The 20115-nt window shown below is 43.1% G+C and overlaps 1 protein-coding gene and 1 long non-coding RNA gene across 5 annotated transcripts in view; one reads left to right on the top strand and one right to left on the bottom strand.

Moving 5' to 3' along the window:
* Positions 1 to 265: 265 nt before the first annotated feature.
* Positions 266 to 20115, top strand: part of GRIA1 (glutamate ionotropic receptor AMPA type subunit 1) — a 365851-nt gene continuing 346001 nt past the window's right edge. For all 4 annotated transcript variants that reach the window (XM_055559484.1, XM_055559480.1, XM_055559490.1 and 1 more), the window contains exons 1-2: positions 266 to 540; positions 3556 to 3693. In XM_055559484.1, coding sequence (XP_055415459.1) covers positions 459 to 540; positions 3556 to 3693 — 220 coding nt within the window. In that variant the 5' untranslated portion in view covers positions 266 to 458. The remainder of the gene's footprint in view (positions 541 to 3555; positions 3694 to 20115) is intronic.
* LOC129636211 (uncharacterized) overlaps positions 2501 to 20115 on the bottom strand; it is a 28217-nt gene continuing 10602 nt past the window's right edge. The window contains exons 2-4 of the long non-coding RNA XR_008706805.1: positions 15209 to 15436; positions 3379 to 3461; positions 2501 to 2555 (exon numbers count right to left, since the gene is read on the bottom strand). This is a non-coding gene — a long non-coding RNA (uncharacterized LOC129636211). The remainder of the gene's footprint in view (positions 2556 to 3378; positions 3462 to 15208; positions 15437 to 20115) is intronic.

Raw genomic sequence — 20115 nt, forward strand, 5'->3', positions numbered from 1 at the left:
GGCTAAGGTGAGGATGGGGAGGCAGGGGGCCATGGGGAGAGGAGGTCAGCTGCGGATCCGGGGAGCTGGCTTGCTGGTGGGTATTAGCATAGAGCTGGCTGCCTGTGTGAGAGTGAGGGGGAGAGCGAGGGAGCAAGGGAGGGAGCGAGAGGCAGGCGGCGAGGAGAGGAGAGCAGAGCAGAGCAGAGGGGGAGCGGCGCTCAGCTCGCAGGAGGACAGGCTTCTCTTTTCCGTGCTCAGTTAATCTGGCTGTCAGTTGGTGTTAACGCTGCAGTTTAAGCGCTCGGATTCCAAGGGAAACAGACAAACCTCGCAGAAGGCAGGCAGGAAGCAAGCGAGGAAGGAAGGAACGGCAGGAGGAAAAGAATCGGCAGAAGAGAGAAAGGAAGAAAGGGAAGGGGGGAACACCAAATCTATGATTGGACCTGGGCTTCTTTTTCGCCAATGCAAAAAGGAATATGCAGCACATTTTTGCCTTCTTCTGCACCGGTTTCCTAGGCGCGGTAGTAGGTGCCAATTTCCCCAACAATATCCAGATCGGTGAGTGAGAGGGGCAGCCTGGGGTGGGACTTCATGGGTCTGGCCAGTTTTTTGAGGGGGAGGGGGTTTGTGTCCTCCCCCACCCCCACTATGGGCTGTTGTGCTGGGCTATCTACCCCAAGCTGTCCAGCAGCGATGTGAAGGCTTGGGCGATGGTGTGGGGAGGGGGCTTCTCTGGATGGGATATGGGGCAGAGAAGGAAACTGTGCTCTGTCCCTCTCTCTCTCTCACACACACACAGACACATACACACACGCAGGTCCTCACACACCACTCACACTCTAGGCATAAGCATGTGAAATGGAGGAACCACTGCTTTGGAGGAAAAAAAAAAAATCAGGCTCTAACAAGGAAAGAGGTGGTAGGTGTTTAAAGAGTTAACTCCATGGCTTGGTAGATGATGCCTGATTTCATTTATTTATATAAATATGTGTGGTGTGTGTATTTATGTGTATGATTATGTATTAAATATACACATTTATATTTGAGAGAGGCAGTGATTTCTCCTCTGGGGGAGGGGAAAGAGACCCTCTAAAAGAAGGAATGAAGGATGCTGGGTTCATTGCATTCACTAAAATAATTATAAAAAGCCACCCCCCTGGTGAAGGGGGCTGTCTCTCCCACTCTGGACTCTCCTAGCTGCCTCTGTCTGCTGTCTGCCATGCTGGGTTGGGGGTTCCCGCTCCTCCAATTCTGGAACTTCCTAGCCTGTTTTTCTCCCCCTACTCCTTCAATCGCCCACTCCTCTTAGATTTTCTGTCCACGAGACCGTCTGCCTTTTACACACACACACACACACACACACAAACACACATCCACATGTCCCTCTCCCCTCCTCTTAGCTCTCCCCATCACTGAGCTCCAGCCTCGCAACTTGGAGGCAGGTTTCAACATGATGCCGCATGCTTTTTTTGTCCCCCATTTCCCTTTCCTGGTTGTCATGCTTCTCAAAGAGGACCCCCACCCTCCCTGAATTTATGGGACAGCGGATAGATACTGCTTCTCCCAGCAATAACGGGTGAAAGCCAAATAAACAGGAGCAGTAACACCAATAATGACGCGTGTCCACAAGGGCTTGGGAATTCAGTATGACCAGCATCTCAGGGCTGTTTGTGTCCCGGAATCCAGCAAACTGCTTTGCTTGGAGGCATCTTGCTGGGTCTGGGTTGTTTACTCTCTCCAGTTAGAGGCAGGGCTCCAGTAGAGAAAGTTCCCATTCCTAGGAGTTTGTGTTCCTTGTGAGCATGTGTGTTTGTGGGGCAATGTGTTGAAGGTGGTCTTTTGCTGGGCACACATGTGCTACTGTACTCTTTTGGCCTCTCCAGTGGGCTGGCTCTGAGGGTAGCTGGAATAGCCGCGGAGCAACTTGCTTTGTTTCCTGACACCTGTTAAGCTATATCCTGAAGTGTGTCTGTGTATGTGTATTAGTGCCTTAGACGCAAAACAAAACTTCCTGCCTCCGGAGACACTTCTCTTGCAGCCCAGCCTATAGCCACCTACCTCCCCACCCCCACTCACTCTCCTTCATTCATTGCAGGGGAGGAGGGAGACTGGGAAGTGTTTGGGGTGTGGTCATCTTGGGGTGGGGGTGGAGCATCAGAATTAAGAAGGAGTTTTTTTGCTTTTACTCTTTAAAATGGAGACACATGACCATGGGTAAATCATTTGCTCTTACGAGTGACATTCTTTATGCTGGTACTTATGTCTTACCCATACTTTGCTGATTGGAAATACTTGTCTTCAGATATGTGGACTTGCTTTCTCCAAGTGCATCTGTGTGTACTGCCATGGATGTATAAATGCACGAGATGTTTTGTGTATATATCTATGGTATGCTTATTTATGTATCTCTGCAGATTTTTCATCATATTTAGCCCCAATTTGATTTCAAATGATTGAACCATTGTTTTTATTTTCACATAAAAGGTTGAAATGTTAAGTTCTGGAACACACACTCAAAATATCACTGCCACCAGACGTTACTTCATTCTACTTGCACTATCTGTAACAAAAGCCTTACAATTTATTTACTGATTGTTAAAAACAAACACACATCTACTGTATAGGAAGTTAGAAATGCATCATATTGGGATTGGGATTTCTGAGGAATCTCGGATTAACTTCCATGTAAACACTCACTATAGTTCAGTCTCTGGAAACTGCTGATTTCAGTTCATAGAAACGCATTTTAATTTATTTACATGTTGACAGTAAATACGAAGGTAAGGTGTGTATTCATGTTGCTTGGAACAGGAGCCCCACCAGGCACCTCTGGTTCTGCTTTTTGCTAGAATAGAATGCTAGCATCTTCTGGACATTCCTAAGCCCCCACATCTTCCAAGTCCAAGGTGTTACCATGCAAATACACACAATGGCAACCCCTTATGTAACAAGTCACTCCTGGGATGAGTGATGAAAGAACCGGCAAACACTCTGTGCAGATAATCAAGAGTTTTTCAGAAAAAATGAATAAACTGTAGAGGACTGGCAGACAGGTCTTGCCAGGTCAAAGACTACAAGTGTCAAAGCCAAAGAAAGGGTCATAGCACTAGGGAAGCTCACAGGATCCCAGGGCTAGAGTTCACTCTGCAACACACGTTAATACTACTTCCTGTATGGCTCTCTAATGAGAATTGGGTCTGATACAGGAAAAATTAGACACAGCTAGGGTTTACGTGCATACGAGAGCACAGGGTGCCTAAGTGGTTTGCTTGAGAGAGAGGGAGAAGAGAAACTCCACAATTCTGTTTTCTCTGACCTGAACTGAGTTGAGGGGTGAACAATCAAATCTTTGGGCAGAATGACAGATAATTAGAGGCTTTATCAATAAAAGCTCACCTGTAGAAGTTGAAACCCCAGGATCCAGTTGAGTCCATGTGAATTCTGATCCCCAGAATCAGGAAACAACTAGTGACTCTGACCTGGAGAGAAGAAATGGGCCCATCTGGGGTGGGCTGTTGAGGAATCAAACTTATCTCTAGCCCAGATACCATGTTGCATTTTCTTTCTTTGCAGGGGGATTATTTCCAAACCAGCAGTCACAGGAACATGCTGCTTTTAGATTTGCTTTGTCACAACTCACAGAGCCCCCAAAGTTGCTCCCCCAGATTGATATTGTGAACATCAGCGACAGCTTTGAGATGACCTACAGATGTAAGTAAATGCTTCTATTTCTGAGAATTCTTTCTGCGATCGACCATTAAAGGGAGGGCCTATACATAGCAGGTGGTATTGCAAAAACGATGAGTTGTCATCCCTTGTCTTAAGAGAAAGCACTCCAAGAAAACTGTCCAGGACCTTTTGAGTGATTCTGTTCATTGATATTTGAGATCCTGCAGTGCTTCATGGGATGGGTTTGCGTTCTCGCTGTCAGCTAACTTTGAATGCCAGCCTGATGGGTACTGGGGTTGACTGCATCTCCCCTAAACTTGCAGAGGTTTTCTGGTTCACTTGAGAGTTTCATACATAGGAAACTTCTGAGAAGCGTAGAATGAAAAGTTCTGACTTGGAGAATGTGGTTTATAATATTTACGTCCTTCCTATGCACAGTTAAAAGAAAATGCCGCTGGATAAGAAAGGATACCTGAGGTGTCTACTGAGTTTCCCATTTTTAGAAAGGACCCATAACTATTTAAAAATCTGAAGCCTACATTATTTCCAAAGCCTACATTATTTCTGAAGTGACTGATGGCTTACATAGTTTTGGGATGGCGTTTGAGCACAAAAAGAACAGAGGTGACCTCAAGAAGGAGAAAGTGACAGTGAAGTCGTTCAGTCCTGTCTGACTCTTGGTGACCCCGTGGACGGTAGCCCACCAGGCTCCTCCGTCTGTGGGATCTCCAGGCAAGAATACTGGAGTGGGTTGCCATTTCCTTCTCCAGGGCATCTTCCCCACCCTGGCATCGAACCCAGGTCTCCTGCATTACAAGCAGATGCTTTACCCTCTAAGCCACCAGGGAAGCCCAAGAAGGAGAAAGGAGAGATGAATTTCAGCCATCTGAACTGAATGCATTATAAAATGTGGGCAACAAACACCATTTTGAGTTTTTCTTGACTACTGGGTGAAAAGGAAACCTGTATGGTGGCATGACTGCCATTTTAAGACAGGTGAAAGCACAAAATTTAATCAGTAGTGACATTTTCCCTCCAGGGATTAAGCTCACATGGCAATTGATGGCATAGAAGTATAAACTGAATGGGCAAGAACAACTCGAAACTGGATTAAATTGGCACTGTAGGCTCTGGGTGCCACTGTGGCCTCAGTAGCTTGTGCTGAGCTGTGGATGGCAGAAGGCAGGTACCATATTCCCTCCGTCTCTTTGCCACGGTTCCCCTCTTGACAAGCTCTCAGCGATTTGAACTGAACATGCCTTGAAGGCTCAAACAGAGAATTCAGCATTCTCCCTATTCCTAAGAACACTCAAAAGATAATGTATTGCAGATTCCAAGAATTTAAATTATTAATCCAACAACTGGAATTATTATTATAATTACTCTAATTACCCAGCCATAAAAAAGAATGAAAGAATGCCATTTGCAGCAATATGGAAGGACCTAGAGATTATCATATTAAGTGAAGTCAGAGAAAGACAATCATATGATATCTCCTGTATGTGGAATCTAAATAAATCATATAAATAAACTTATTTAGAAAACAGAAATAGACCTACAGACATAGAAAACAAACTTATGGTTACCAAAGGGGAAAGTGAGGGGAGGGTGATTAATTAGGAGTTTGGGATTAACGGATACACACGACCATATATAAAATGGATAAGCAACCAGGATCTACTGTATAGCCCAGGGAACTATATTCAGCATCTCGTATTAACCTATAATGGTAAAGAATTTGGAAAAGTATAGCTTCCCCGGTGGCTCAGTGGTAAAGAAGCTGCCTGCTAATGCAGGAGACACAGGAGACGCTGGGAAAATCTCATGGACAGAGGAGCCTGGTGGGCTACAGTCCATGGGGTCGCAAAGAGTCGGACCTAAGTGATCACACGTACACATGAAGTATATATATATATGTGTGTGTGTGTATGTGTGTGTGTGTGTGTATATATATATATATATATATATATATATGAATCACTTTGCTGTACACCTGAAACATTGTAAAGCAACAATACTTCAATCCAAAAAATTATCATTATTTCAGATTCCATTTACTGAGGATTTACTGTGTGCCAACAACTATTTTATGGACAATTATAATAACATTCATTACATTTATTGAGCATCTACTATGGCCCAGTAATGCACTAATCACTTTTCATGTGTTGGTTTATTCAAGTTATTTTATTCAGTCCTCACAGGATCCCTACAGTGCTCTATATTATTAATATCTTCCTTTTAGAGAAGCTGAAAGTAAGGCTGCAACAGATTATACAACTTGCCCAGGGTCACCTAAAAAGTAAATGGTGGTCTTGTGAGCCCAAGGTCCTTGTTCCTGGGCACTGTGATAGATACACAGATCCCATGGTAACTAGATCAATTTTACTGAGATTACACAAGAAACAAAAGGGAGCATTCAGAGTCTTTACAAGCAGTGACCTGATAAAGCCCCTAAGGAGGAAACTTTAAAAAGCTTCAGATTGTAGCTACGGTTTTGCATAGGAGTGACCTGCTGAACAAATAAAACAGCAGTTCTACATTTTGGTAATGTTGAAGTTAAAAATCTTGTCAACTGTGTTACTCATTATCCTTGAAAAAGAGCTGAAGTTTAATTGGTGAATTGTAGTTCTGTGAAACCATCTCCCTGGAAAGCAAAAATAATATTGTGTAGGTATTTGGTTATTAGACAACCTCTCATTTCTTTCACTATGGATTAAAGGAGAATTTTTAAGGGGAAGATTTAGGTATGGTCATCAAGGTATCTAAGAACCACCAGAGATTATGCATAACCTTTTGCATGTATGTGCCTATGCTTATTTATTCCCTGGACAGAGGCTCCGTAGCTTTTGTCATTCTCTCAAAGGTGTCCATTACTCTAGAAGGACTACAGGCTTAGGGAATGTGCATTCACTCACACTGCTGAGAACTGTCTCCAGCAGAGCTTGGTGGAAAGAGATGTTAACTGTTATTCTGTTGTCAAGATGTTGACCGACAGGACAAGACAATACAAGATAAAAATTGGAGGAATGTTCTAAGGCAAAAAGTGATGCTTCTATACTGTTATCTTAACTACCTAAGACTTGATCTCTAATTGGGTTGCTGTCCATTTACTGAGAGGACTGAAATGTGATCAGGGTGTTATCCACTGTGGTTAGTGAACCTGTATCGAGTAGATCTGGGTTCTTCATCTTGATTTCTGCCATATACCAGAGCATAGGTTTCTATGAATTTGGTCATTCTTTAAATGTTATGAACTGATACGGTTATTGGAAAAACAGAGATGATAAAAGATTTTTGTTCTCGGTGGTTTGCAGTTCAGTGGGAACACTGCTCGGGGGATTGCCTGAGAAACAGTAATGCTATTTTGTTCTTAGACCATTAGTTTCTTCTCTTTAGTTCCGGGAACTGAGAGAGTACTAGGCAACTGGGGTGGTCATGGTGACATTGTAATTCCCAGCCTGCCTGGAAGATTCTCTGTTAATTATCATATGAGATTAGGAAACCCTCTGGGGCTGTGCTCACTGTGGTTCACTAGTCTGGGAAAACTGACTTCTATCCCAATTGGATTGAGTGAAAAATATTGAAAGGAGTAGAGAGGTTTTAGGTACAATGCCTTAACTAATAATTTATTGAAAACAGAAAAAAAAACATGATATTCGGATTTAATTTCATGTGCTTTTTGATATCTGGACTAGTAGTTAACCTTAAATTAACTATCCCAGTCTTACCTCCAGAAAATAAACAAATCTTTATTTTTTCACCATTTTTCCGGTCATTTGATTGTTTTCCTATACATTTTGCTATTCATGATCCCTCCACCAGAGGGTGGAGAAGGGAAAGGAGAGGAAGTGTAACAGGAACTATTGCTGCTAGATGTATTAGCAACAGGAGACTGCTTAAAAAGGCAGAATGGTGCTTACAGTAGGGGATGCAGGAGAACTATTGCTAATACCTCCAGCCAAGAAGAGAGTTCTACATCTTTGTGGCATCCCATCTTTCCTGCTCTCCTTTTCTGCCATCATTAAGGGGTAAAGTCACTGAATTGGCAACCCAAATGCTTTAGGATCTCCTCTGAGTCTGAGTGAACTCCGGGAGTTGGTGAGGGACAGGGAGGCCTGGCGTGCTGCAATTCATGGGGCCGCAAAGAGTCGGACATGACTGAACGACTGATCTGATCTGATCTGATCTGAGTACTCTGTTGGGCCTCCCAGGTGGTACCTGGTGGGCTACAATCCACAGGGTCACAAAGAGTTGAACACAACTGAAGCAACTTAGCATGCACGCACGCACTGAGTACTCTTCCAGTCTCACAAGGGCAGGAGTTGAGGAGTCTGTCCATAGAGATGGCAGTTATGGACCAGCTATTCAGCCTATATTGGTGTCTTTATAACTGAAATACTAGCTGGGGTGTCCATTAGATTTTGGAGGAGCATTGTTGTAATGATTTTTAATATTTATGTATTTATTTGGCTGCACCAAGTCTTAGTCACAGCATGCAGGATCTTTAGTTGGGGTATTCAACTCTTCACTACTGAATGTGGGATCCAGTTCCCTGACCAGGGATCTAACCCAGGCCCCCTGCACTGGGAGCACAAAGTCTTAGCCACTGGACCACCAAGGAAGTTCTGAGCACTGTTGCAATTTAATTCTTACTTTTCATTTATCCATCCATTTATTTGTTCAGCAAACACTGAATTTCCAGTGTATGCTCAGCTCTGTGTCAGGTGCTAGGAACACCATGACCAACAAACAAGACACAGTCTCTTTCCCTGTCGGGGGGAGGCAGTTACAGATTAGCTGAGAGATCCTGTGCACAAAAAATTCACCCAGGGAGCTTGTTTAAAGCAAGACTCAGGGGCAGACTCTAGACTTTCTGAATCAGAATATTCAAGAGATAACCCTGGGGAGATATGGTAGCAGTCAGTATGGCAATCACACTTGGAGAAATTCTTTTAAAAGTCTTGCATTCCATTAGCAAGCATTTTTTGAGCCCTTAACCAAGCCCAGGCATGGTGTTAAGTACTAGACATGCAGACAAAATTAAGACATGTTCCTTGCCTGGCAGGACTTTATTCCCAGTGAAACCAACTGTGCCGTAAAGAGAAAATTAAAATGTAATGCAAATGTTATAGCTCAGGTGGTAGAAATCCACCTGCAATGCAGGAGACCCCGGTTTGATTCCTGGGTCAGGAAGAACCCCTGGAGAAGGGATAGGCCACCCACTCCAGTATTCATGGGTTTCGTTGTGGCTCAGCCGTAAAGAATCCGCCTACAATGCAGGAGACCTGGGTTCGATCCCTGGGTTGGGAAGAACCCCTGAAGAAGTGAAAGGATAACCACTCGAGTATTCTGGCCTAGAGAATTCCATGGGCTGTATAGTCCATGGGGTCACAAAGAGTTGGACACGACTGAGCAACTTTCACTCACTCATTCACTCAAATGTTACAGCATCCATTTGCATGGAGGATCAGGAGATGCTTTGAGAAGTGGGGTTAGTCTCTCAGAGGCTGGTGGTTCATCTGAGTTTCAATGATAAGCAGAAACATTCCAGGAGGTCAAGGGCAGGGAGCAGAAAGAGGTGAGACAAGTGTGTCTCGGGCAGGAGGAACAGCATATGCCAAAGAGAACTCTTGACCTAGTTCTTCACCTGCTCTGACCTGTGGTACTCCATGCTGGCCTCTCATTGGCCAGTTATCAAACTCTGCAGAAGGAGTCATCCAATGGCCATCTATAAGCCCCCGTCAGCAAAGTGTTTAAGAAGCATGGAACTGTACATCAAAAAGTGGGCATCTTAGCTCTCTTTGAAATTTTAAACCATTTGGCCACACTGGACCCTGGGTCTGTGTAACCCCACTTGACTAGGATGGGAGTATCCCACCTGGATGGCTTCTTTCTTAAACAACCCACTACTCTCCTTGTCTTCACCTGCTTGGCTCCTAGAAGCACTGAATTTTTAAGTCCCAGTTGATTTGTCCTGCAATGTTCCTGGTGTTGTGTGTTTATAGGTCAACTCTACCACCAGAATGTGAATTGTTATTCAGAAAGACCATGTATAGGTATTGCTTGGTGTGGCTGAGAACACCTGGCACAGGACTAACACACATGAACAAATGTTTCCAAAAATCAAAGAATCACACAGCATAGATGCTAGAAGACTACATGACAATCAGGTTGAGGTCAGTGTGCCTATTTGCAGGGCAGCTCCCTCTGATGTGGACCTACTTAGGAAGCCCGAGGGCATTCTAACAAGACGTTAGGCACTGGCAGCAGACACATGCCTTCTTAGTTCTTGCCGAAGATCAAGAACTAAGCATCAAGCATCATCATTTTCAGAGCTGCAAACTAACAGTCCAGGGACTTGTTTTGCTTGACTTGCACAATTCTTTTCAAACTTTGGCATAAAAATCCACATTTCTGGCTTCTCTGGAAAAAACCTGGGGCATCAGACAACTCTGGACCCACATTCCTGCTCAGCTTCTATGGTCTTGAGCTGAGAAATGCTGCCTGATTTAAGTATAAAGAATAATCTCTCAAGTTTACCAAAGTCCTGCCTGCTCCTTAAAAGACATGTGACCAGTATAACAAAATCATGTTACTTGGCTGGGACTGTAAGCAGGCCAATGTGCTTACACCTGATTCATATCCTTCAGCATCTGCCATTGTATTATTTTATTTTAATAATGTCTATTCCTTCAGTCTGCAATAAACAGAAGAGGACACAACAGATATGTAACTCTTGCTCTCAAAAGACTGGTCTAGGGAATTCCTTGGTAGTCCAGTGGTTAAGACTCCATGCTTCCACTGTAGGAAACTCCAGTTTGATCTCTGGTCACAGAACTAAGATCTCGTAAGCTGTAAGATACAGCCAAAAAGCAAAAAACTGGCTTTCATGTAGTAATTTAAAAAATGGAGGACCGGTGGGACAGTAAACAAAGATCATTTTGAAGACCCATCACGTAACAGAGACTTCATACATGTCATCTTATTTACACTTTATGATAATCTTGAAAGGCTATTATTCCCATTTTATAGATAATGCTACTGACAGTGAAAATGATTGTGTCTTCTCCATATTACACAGTGAAGAAGAGTCTAAGCTAATATGTGAAGCCAGCTTTGCAGACTCCAAAACTCAGTGACCTTTCACCCTTGTAAGATCGAGGACATAAAAAACAAATGGCAGGAAAAAGGCCCAACACAAGAAGTGCCAAAAAGAAATGAAACTTATGATTGAGGATTAAGTGCTAAGACTTCCAAGGCAGAGGTGGGCGGCTGTGGATAAAGAATGAGTATCGGGGGAGGTGGAACAGGGGTAGCCATTTAAGGGAGGAGCAGATTTTTGGAGTGTCATGAGAGGAACATTTTTGAGTGAGTAAAGTCACAATATTTCTCCTCCCCTCATCTCTATCACTACCATATACGACTGTTTTGCAATCAAGGTAGAGAGTTGTTGTTTTGTTTGTTTTGCGAGGTGGAGAGCTTGGACTTTATCTCTTGTGTATACACTCAGTTACATGGTGGATGTCTGCATTGCTTGGTTTCTCCATCTTTACCTAAGCTCTCACTTTGAGATTCACGGGCCCCAACACTATCTGTGGGTGACTCTTGATAACATTGATGATTGTAATTTTTTTATTCAGAAATGTGTTTATGAACATCACTTCCTCTGATTAGTTTGAAGACTTCTGTTGAGAAGGGTGACATTACTATTCTCTTGGATGCTCAGGAGAAAGTAGTTACATAGGACATTTGGAAAACTAAGGTTTGTTTATTTGTCTATGCATTCCTTCAAAGCTCTTTTATTATTGGCCCCCCATGGAGTATATGTACCACTACGGCCCCCTTTCATACCCTTGTAGACTGCATTTATTGATTACAGAATTTTTTTCCACTGAATCTAGACATAGCCTTAAATTCCCTCTCGCCAGAGCATTCCAAGCAGCTACTACAAATTGCTCAGAGTTGCAGTTGATACACAAGATAAAATCCATTTGCCATTACAAGGCACTACACTGGGAACTGGGGAAAATAAAATGCATTAGGCATTGATTCTCCCCTTAAGGAGCTCAGAGAAAATAGGCATGCACAAAAAAACTGATATAATAGAGAGGTTCTCGGCACTCCCTCTATCTCTCTCTCTCTCACATACACACACACACACACACACACACACACGATCAGAGAAGGGAAGGAAAACATCCAGTTGAAGGAATCAGACCAGGTTTCATAAAACAAGTACACACACAAACATATATACACACACCAAGTTCAACCACTGAAAAGTATATTGGATTGAAACTTACAGACATGGGCTCAAATGCCAGACTATTTCCTTGGATCATTCATGTGTAAATGATGCAGAGGACCACTCCCAAGCTTCTGTGACCTCTAAGAGTCCTTCTAGGGCTGTATTTCTATGATAAGAGTGAACAGAAAATTCCAGCAATAAATTAAAATAAGATGCTTTTGTATCAGCCTTTAGTTGGATGGAGGCTCACTAAACAAATTGAGACTCTGAGAAAAGCTCCAAGTTGCACAGTCAGGCTACATTTGTACGTATAAAACAGGTATATTAAACCAAACGTGGGCTTCAGGTGCATTCATTCAATATTCAACAGATATGCTACATTTAAAATGGATAATCAACAAGGACCTACTGTATGGCACTGCCAACTCTGCTCAATATTATATAACAACTTAAATGGGAAAAGAATTTGAAGAGAATTGATACATGTATGTGTATAACTGAAGAACTTTGCTGTATACCTAAAACTATCACAACATCGTTAATCAACTATGAACAAACGAACGTGAAGTCACTCAGTCGTGTCCGACTCTTTGCGACCCCACAGACTGTAGCCTACCAGGCTCCTCAGTCCATGGAATTTTCCAGGCAAGAGTACTGGAGTGGGTTGCCATTTCCTTCTCCAGGGATCTTCCCAACCCAGGGATTGAACCCAGTTCTCCCACACGGCAGGCAGATGCTTTACTGTCTGAGCCGCCAGGGAAGCAACCAGGAATCAACTATACTCCAATATAAAATAAAAAGTTTAAATTCAACAGGCATTTATGGAGTGCTACTACTGTGAACAAGAACAGAAGGCAACCCCGTGCTCATGGAGCTTTCTGGCTAGTAAGGGACACAGCTATTCTTAAACTAATCATACAAATAAATATGTGAAAGAAAGGCCATGATTCAATGGAAACATATTACAAAGGAACCAGCATTGGGCAGAGAGATGAATAGGAGTCTGAGCTGAAAACTGAATGCTTTCAGCAATGTGGTGCTAAAAACAGGAGGAATATTCTAGAAGCATTCTGGGCAGAGGACTGGTGGGGGGAAAGGGATGTGGGAAGCGTGGGGCTGGAGACGGTGACACAAGTCAGGCTTGGTGTGCCGTGTTATGGATTTTGATCTTTAGCCCAAGAGCTGGGGAAACCTACTGAAAAGTTCCAAGCAGAGGAATGCCATGTTCAGATTTGTTTTCTCACTCGGAATCAGAGGCTCCAGAGCACTTGACCACTTTCATGCTCCCTGGAGACTTTTTGCTAATGCAGCAACAACAATTGTTCCTTTACTCCTGTCTCCAACTTGGGGTGGAGTCTCGCAGATGGGCAAAGGGATGGGGACAGACGGTGGGGGAAAGGCTGGGTACAGGGCTGACTGTGTGGTATGTCCATGGATGTATTCTTGGAGATGAAGCTGATTCAGCAGAGGGCCAGGAAATCTGGTGAGCATGTGTGCAGAGGCAGAGAATCATCCAGAACTCCACTTAATATTATCAACAGGGAAGGTTACATGACACTGAATCCTGCTCTCCACTCAAACCAGGCAATTCAATGGTCCTCAAATTGATACTGCTGTTTCCTCCACCTACAAATTCCTCCTCCCACATTCCCTTGTCAAAATTCTGTCCTTCTGGTGTGTCCTAGTTCTTATATCATGCATGATAAGTTGCTTCAGTCGTGTCTGACTCTTTGTGACCCAATGGACTGTAGCCCTCTAGGCTCCTCTGTCCATAGGATTCTCCAGGTAAGAATACTGAAGTGGGCTGCCATGCCCTCCTCCAGGGGATCTTCCTGACCCAGGGATCAAACTGGAGGTGTCTCTTATGTCTCCTGCATTGGCAGGCAGGTTCTTTACCACGAGTAGTGCCACTGGGACTCTCCTAATCCACCCCTGCACCCCTCTTCTCTGCCCTGTGGCCCTTTGTATCTTCCTCACAGCAGATGTCAAATTTAACCCTGAGTTTTAGTTACCTGGACCCTTATTTTATCTGCCCAACTGGACTAAGCAACTTGGGGGCAGTGATTTTGTTTTTTTAGCTTCCCATGACACTCTACCAGAGAATAGTGTGTGGTGGTGCTAGTGAAATGAATGAATGAATGAATGTATAGCTGTATATTGAAAAAAAAAGTGAAAGTGTTAGTCACTCAATTGTGTCTGACTCTTTGTAACCTCACTTACTGTAGCCCACCAGGCTCCTTTGTCCATGGAATCCTCTGTCTAGGCAAGAATACTGAAGTGGGTTGCCATTCTCCTCTCCACATTCTCATTTCTCCACAGAATCTTCTCAACCCATAGATCGAACCTGGGTCTCCTATATTGCAGGCAGATGCTTTATCATTTGAGCCACCAGGGAAACTGGATATTATGTAACATCAATGGCAGGGATGAAAATAAGGCTGAATTATTACTGTTTACAGGGTAGCACTTTGCTACAATGAGTTCAGGGTTTCAGTGGAGGACTGCGTTGTAAATTCCTTTGGAAGGCTATTGTAACTATGTAGCTGAAAAGTGGGGATGAAAAGTCCAATCAAAATCTCACTCCAGTTCCTACTGGACTGTTGTCAGTCAGGGTCCTCAGTAAGGTATATATATATAAAAATAGCTCTAGGTCATGTCTGACTCTTGCAATCCCATGAACTATATCCTGCCAGGCTCCTCTGTCCATGGGATTCTCCAGGCAAGAATACTTGAGTGGGTTGCCATTTCCTTCTCCAAGGGAACTTCTCGACCCAGGAGTTGAACCTAGGTCTCTCCCACATTGCAGGCAGATGCTTTACCAACTGTGTAAGTAAGGTATGAGGCTCCATTTTCTAAATAACGGATTTCTGGTTCAAGGCCTGGATCTGCCATGGATGCCCTGCCTGGGCACGTCAGTTCTCTTTTTTGAACATCAGTTTCTTTCAAATGAAGGTAATAATTATAGCAGTGATGCATGGCTATTTTGAGAAGGAGTAAATGATGGTTGATTTCAAATCAACTTCCCACTCCATAAGATGCTGAGAGGTAGATACTTTTTTCCTCCCCTTTTCACAGATGAGGAAGCTATGAACAATTTCCAATTTCCAATGAGCGAGCGGGACAATGGCCTGGGTTTCTGGTTCCGTCCCTAGACATGTGCGGCTGGGCTGGGAGTGCTTTCTTCATTTCACTGTATGCTGTGTCTACTCAGCCCATTTTGAATGCTGCAGCTTCCTTTCTGTGGCAGCAGCCCCTGTCCTCCCCTGGTGTCCATGCCTGCCGCTTATCCCACACAGTCCTGCGTACCTTCAAGGGACCACAACTCAGTGCCAGCTGTGGTCAGGATGTGCAGAGCACAGAGGTTGCCAGAAATCTCTTTCTATCTCCAGCCAGTCCCGTGACTTTTCTGTAAGATAGCTTGCTGTCCTGCAGGTACAGGGAAGCCCAAGGTCACCAGAGGTCTGGATCCCAGACGATGCAGACAAAACCGGGGTCAATGAGGCAGCTGGAGGCTAATGACATTACATGGAATCTCTAGAAAGGAAAGGAATTTTTTGAGAATAGCTTTTTTTTGTGTACAGAAGTAATGTGTGTATTATAGAAACCATGTGGACAGACACACCAAACACAATAAAATTTGTATAATTACAGTACTAAGGATAAACTTCCCATCTTTTTCTGAATGTATCAATTTAAAAATTAAGAACTAGAGGGGAGGGAGAGAGACTCAAGAGGATATAGATGTATACATATAGTTGATTCACTTTTTGTACAGCAGACACTAACACAATATTGTCAAGCAATTATAGTCCAATAAAAAAACCTAAAAATTAAGAATATATTTATATTATGGCTTACTTTTTAGAAGACATTAAAATGAATGTGTAATGTTGAAAATAACATGTGTTCCACTGAGTTTAAAAAAAAAAGCCATTTTATTAGCCAGTAATTTATTTCATCTATCTCCTTTTATTGATTATCTAGTTTATTCCCAAATGTTTTTTTTTTCCTAAAAATAATGCTATGATGATCATCCCAATAAAAGTTTAGCCATTTGTATATATCATTCTGATTTTAAGAGCATTAGAGAATCAGTGGGACAATTTCCAATGAGATTTAATACAATGGCATAAACAGGAATTGAAATAACTTGTTTAATGCCAACTTTGACATTGCTTTGTATGACCTTGAGAAGTTTTTGTGCCCAGTTTAGTTTCTAGATGTATAATAAGGAGTTGATAATAATATATTCTCAGGGCTAGTGGGAAAATGACATTACTTACATGAAGCAGCTTGTGCTAGGCAAACACAGTGTAATATAATTAACTAGGTGTTTATTAACATAGTGTATTTGGCTTTAGAAATTACGCAACCCCATTTGGGCAGTGAGTAGTCACGACTCTTTTGGTGGCAAGGGATAGAGAACTGGAGTTTTGATTTCAGCTAGATTCAGGAGCTTGAATGATAGCATCAGGACAGAGAGAAACCCTCTAGATTTGGGGCTTCGCTTTTCTCTAATTGACTTTACACTCAGGTGACAGTTCCCAGGATACAGCCAGCCTACATCTGCCCATCTCAAAGTCCAGTGGAAAGGGAACTTCTCTTTTGCCCTCTGTTCCACAGAAGTCCTAGATCTGATGTCACTGAATAAAAATTAGGACATATGCTCATTTCTGAACATGGCACCTTGGCCAGCAATTTACATTCTTCAGTTGTTCTAAGATTTTTCACACGACCGTTCTTAGATCTTGGGGTGGTAAGAACAACCAAGTGGACTGCTGGTTTCCTTCAGCCTATCCAAACTACACAGACATAAGGGAGGAGTGATTCCTCCAAAGGAAGTCAGGATGCTGTTACCAGAACAACGAACATTGGATACTCAGAAGACAAAATACACACACACACACACACACACACACACACACACAGATGTCCTCCTATGGCACGTGTCTTCAGAAGGGAAAATTCAGAGTAGCTGGCGCTAGACCAAGGGTCAACATGGTAAAACAGAAAAGAACCACCAATGAGAGAAGCGCATACAAGGGATGGTGGTTGGTGTGGCAAGATCAAAGGTCAGTGCAGGCAACAAGTTTGAAATCCAAGCAGACTCATGGGTTAGTCAAAGCTATGAGGAGTCTCCGCTAATCCCTGCTCAGCCTAAGAGCAAACCCTTGTTCATGGAAAAGTTTCAGGAAGCCCACATGCATATGGCTGGGGGTGTCCCTTCAGGCCACTCTCTGACAGAATGTTGGTGCTGTCAGGAGCCCTAAGTTATCTGGTGATCTTGAGGTTAGCCATACTCTCTCTGAGTGATCAAGACATTCTCTGCTCTACTCAGACACTCAAGCTATTGTGCACAAACTCTTTAACAGTTCCTGTTGGAGTTTTGGCTACAATTCTGATAAGCCCACACCACCAGATGGTAAGTTCTTCTAATTGGTTCTATCTCTTCCAGTTTTTGGCAGGAATGAAGCCTTCCCTATGCCTCAAGATGGGGGATAGAGAGAGCCAGGAAGAAATGAAGGAGGTTTTAACCTCTGTTAAACAGATAGAGATCTTAAGTTAGTTCTTGTTCAAAGAAAACAGAGTGGTATTTTTTTTTCTCCACATAAGGCTGTGGATTCACTATGGTCTGAAATTCTAAACTGAATGCTGATAAAACACAGGATTGTAATGACTGAAAAATGGTTTAGATAGAAAAGTCAACTGGTCTAATTCAACCATTGATATTTATGGAGCATCATGTTAGAAATAAATGCTTATTTGGTAATCATTTCTTCCCCAAACTCCTTGGGAAGAGTATATCTCCTGGTTCCACTAATGCTATGTTTGGTCATGTGACTTGCCTTTGAAAATGGGATATTTGCATGTTTCAAGCAGAAGTCATTGAAAGAACATGTTCTAGAGAACCGTCTGCTCCCAGAAGAAAGATAAATGCAAAAAACAGATGCTGCAGTCAACCTACACACTGAAGTCTGAAGCAAAGTCATCTCAGCTGACTGGCAGACTCATAATACTAAATACTCATTGTTATATACCATTGGCAATGGGGTGGTTTGTTATGCAGCAATAGCTGACCAATACAAGCAACGATTGCATGTTCCACACTTTGCTAGGTACTGAAGGAACAATGGAGAGTGAAAGATACGGTCTTGGTTCCCACAAAGCTCATATTCTATAGAGAGATAAGAAATAAATAACATTTACAAACAAAAACTAGTAATAGAGATTGTATCTATGGTCATAAAGAAAATACGATGTAGTGACAAATCACTATTGTAGAAGATTGTAAAAGAATCACACCTACTTTGGATTAAGTGGTCAAGGAAGACTTCTCCAAGGAGGTGATATGTAAGTTCAAATATGAAAATTTGAAAGAAGCCAGACAGGTGCATGATCCTCTGTGGGATGTAAAAACACAGCCACATGGGAAAGTTAGATTAAGAATCTCGCTCCAGGCAGGAGAGAAGGAGGGGCTCTGAAAAAATTCCTTGCCAAGTCAGGTCACTCCAAGGGCAGGTTGTCCAAGAGCGTACGCTGGCTTGCCTGCACCAAGTTGCATGTGCAAGTCAAAAGCTGACAAAGATGTGCTTGCTGCCAAGGCAAGACAGCCACGGGACATGGAAGCCATGGAGCATAGCAGAGATAGAGGTAAGACTTCCTAGGGCATTCCTAACAGAGAGGTGATAACATTAAGTTGGCTTAAAGCTCAATATTCAGAAAATTAAGATTACAGCATCTGGTCCCATCAGTTCAGTTCGGTTCAGTTCAGTCACTCAGTCATGTCTGACTCTTTGTGACCCCAAGAATCGCAGCACGCCAGGCCTCCCTATCCATCACCAACTCCTGGAGTTCACCCAAACTCATGTCCATTGAGTCGGTGATGCCATCCAGCCATCTCATCCTCTGTCCTCCCCTTCTCTTCCTGCCCCCAATCCCTCCCAGCATCAGAGGCTTTTCCAATGAGTCAACTCTTCACATGAGGTGGCCAAAGTACTGGAGTTTCAGCTTTAGCATCATTCCTTCCAAAGAACACCCAGGACTGATCTCCTTAGAATGGACTGGTTGGATGTCCTTGCAGCCCAAGGGACTCTCAAGAGTCTTCACCAACACCACAGTTCAAAAGCATCAGTTCTTTGACACTCAGCTTTCTTCACAGTCCAACTCTCACATCCATACATGACTACTGGAAAAACCATAGCCTTGACTAGACGGACCTTTGTTGGTAAAGCAGTGTCTCTGCTTTTCAATATGATACCTAGGTTGGTCATAACTTTCCTTTCAAGGAGTAAGTGTCTTTTAATTTCATGGCTGCAATCACCATCTGCAGTGATTTTGGAGCCCCCCAAAATAAAGTCTGACACTCTTTCCACTGTTTCCCCATCTATTTCCCATGAAGTGATGGGACCAGATGCCATGATCTTTGTTTTCTGAATGTTGAGCTTTAAGCCAACTTTTTCACTCTCCTCTTTCACTTTCATCAAGAGGCTCTTTAGATCCTCTTCACTTTCTGCCATAAGGGTGGTGTCATCTGCATATCTGAGGTTATTGATATTTCTCCCAGCAATCTTGATTCCAGCTTGTGCTTCTTCCAGCCCAGGGTTTCTCATGATGTACTCTGCATATAAGTTAAATAAGCAGGGTGACAATATACAGCCTTGACGTACTCCTTTTCCTATTTGGAACCAGTCTGTTGTTCCATGACCAGTTCTAACTGTTGCTTCCTGACCTGTATATCTGGTCCCATCACTTCATGGCAAATAGATGGGGAAACAGTGGAAACAGTGGCTGACTTTATTTTGGGGGGTCCAAAATCACTACAGATGGTGACTGCAGCCATGAAATAAAAAGACACTTCCTCGTTGGAAGAAAAGTTATGACCAACCTAGGTATCATATTGAAAAGCAGAGACATTGCTTTGCCAACAAAGGTCCGTCTAGTCAAGGCTATGGTTTTTCCAGTAGTCATGTATGGATGTGAGAGTTGGACTGTGAAGAAAGCTGAGTGCCAAAGAATTGATGCTTTTGAACTGTGGTGTTGGAGAAGACTCTTGAGAGTCCCTTGGACTGCAAGGACATCCAACTTGTCCATCCTAAAGGAGACCAATCCTGGGTGTTCATTGGAAGAACTGATGCTGAAGCTGAAACTCCAGTACTTTGGCCACCTCATGCGAAGAGTTGACTCATTGGAAAAGATTCTGGGAAAGGTTGAAA

This window comes from Bubalus kerabau, chromosome 1 (genome assembly GCF_029407905.1).
Source record: "Bubalus kerabau isolate K-KA32 ecotype Philippines breed swamp buffalo chromosome 1, PCC_UOA_SB_1v2, whole genome shotgun sequence".
In the NCBI taxonomy this organism is placed as follows: domain Eukaryota; kingdom Metazoa; phylum Chordata; class Mammalia; order Artiodactyla; family Bovidae; genus Bubalus; species Bubalus kerabau.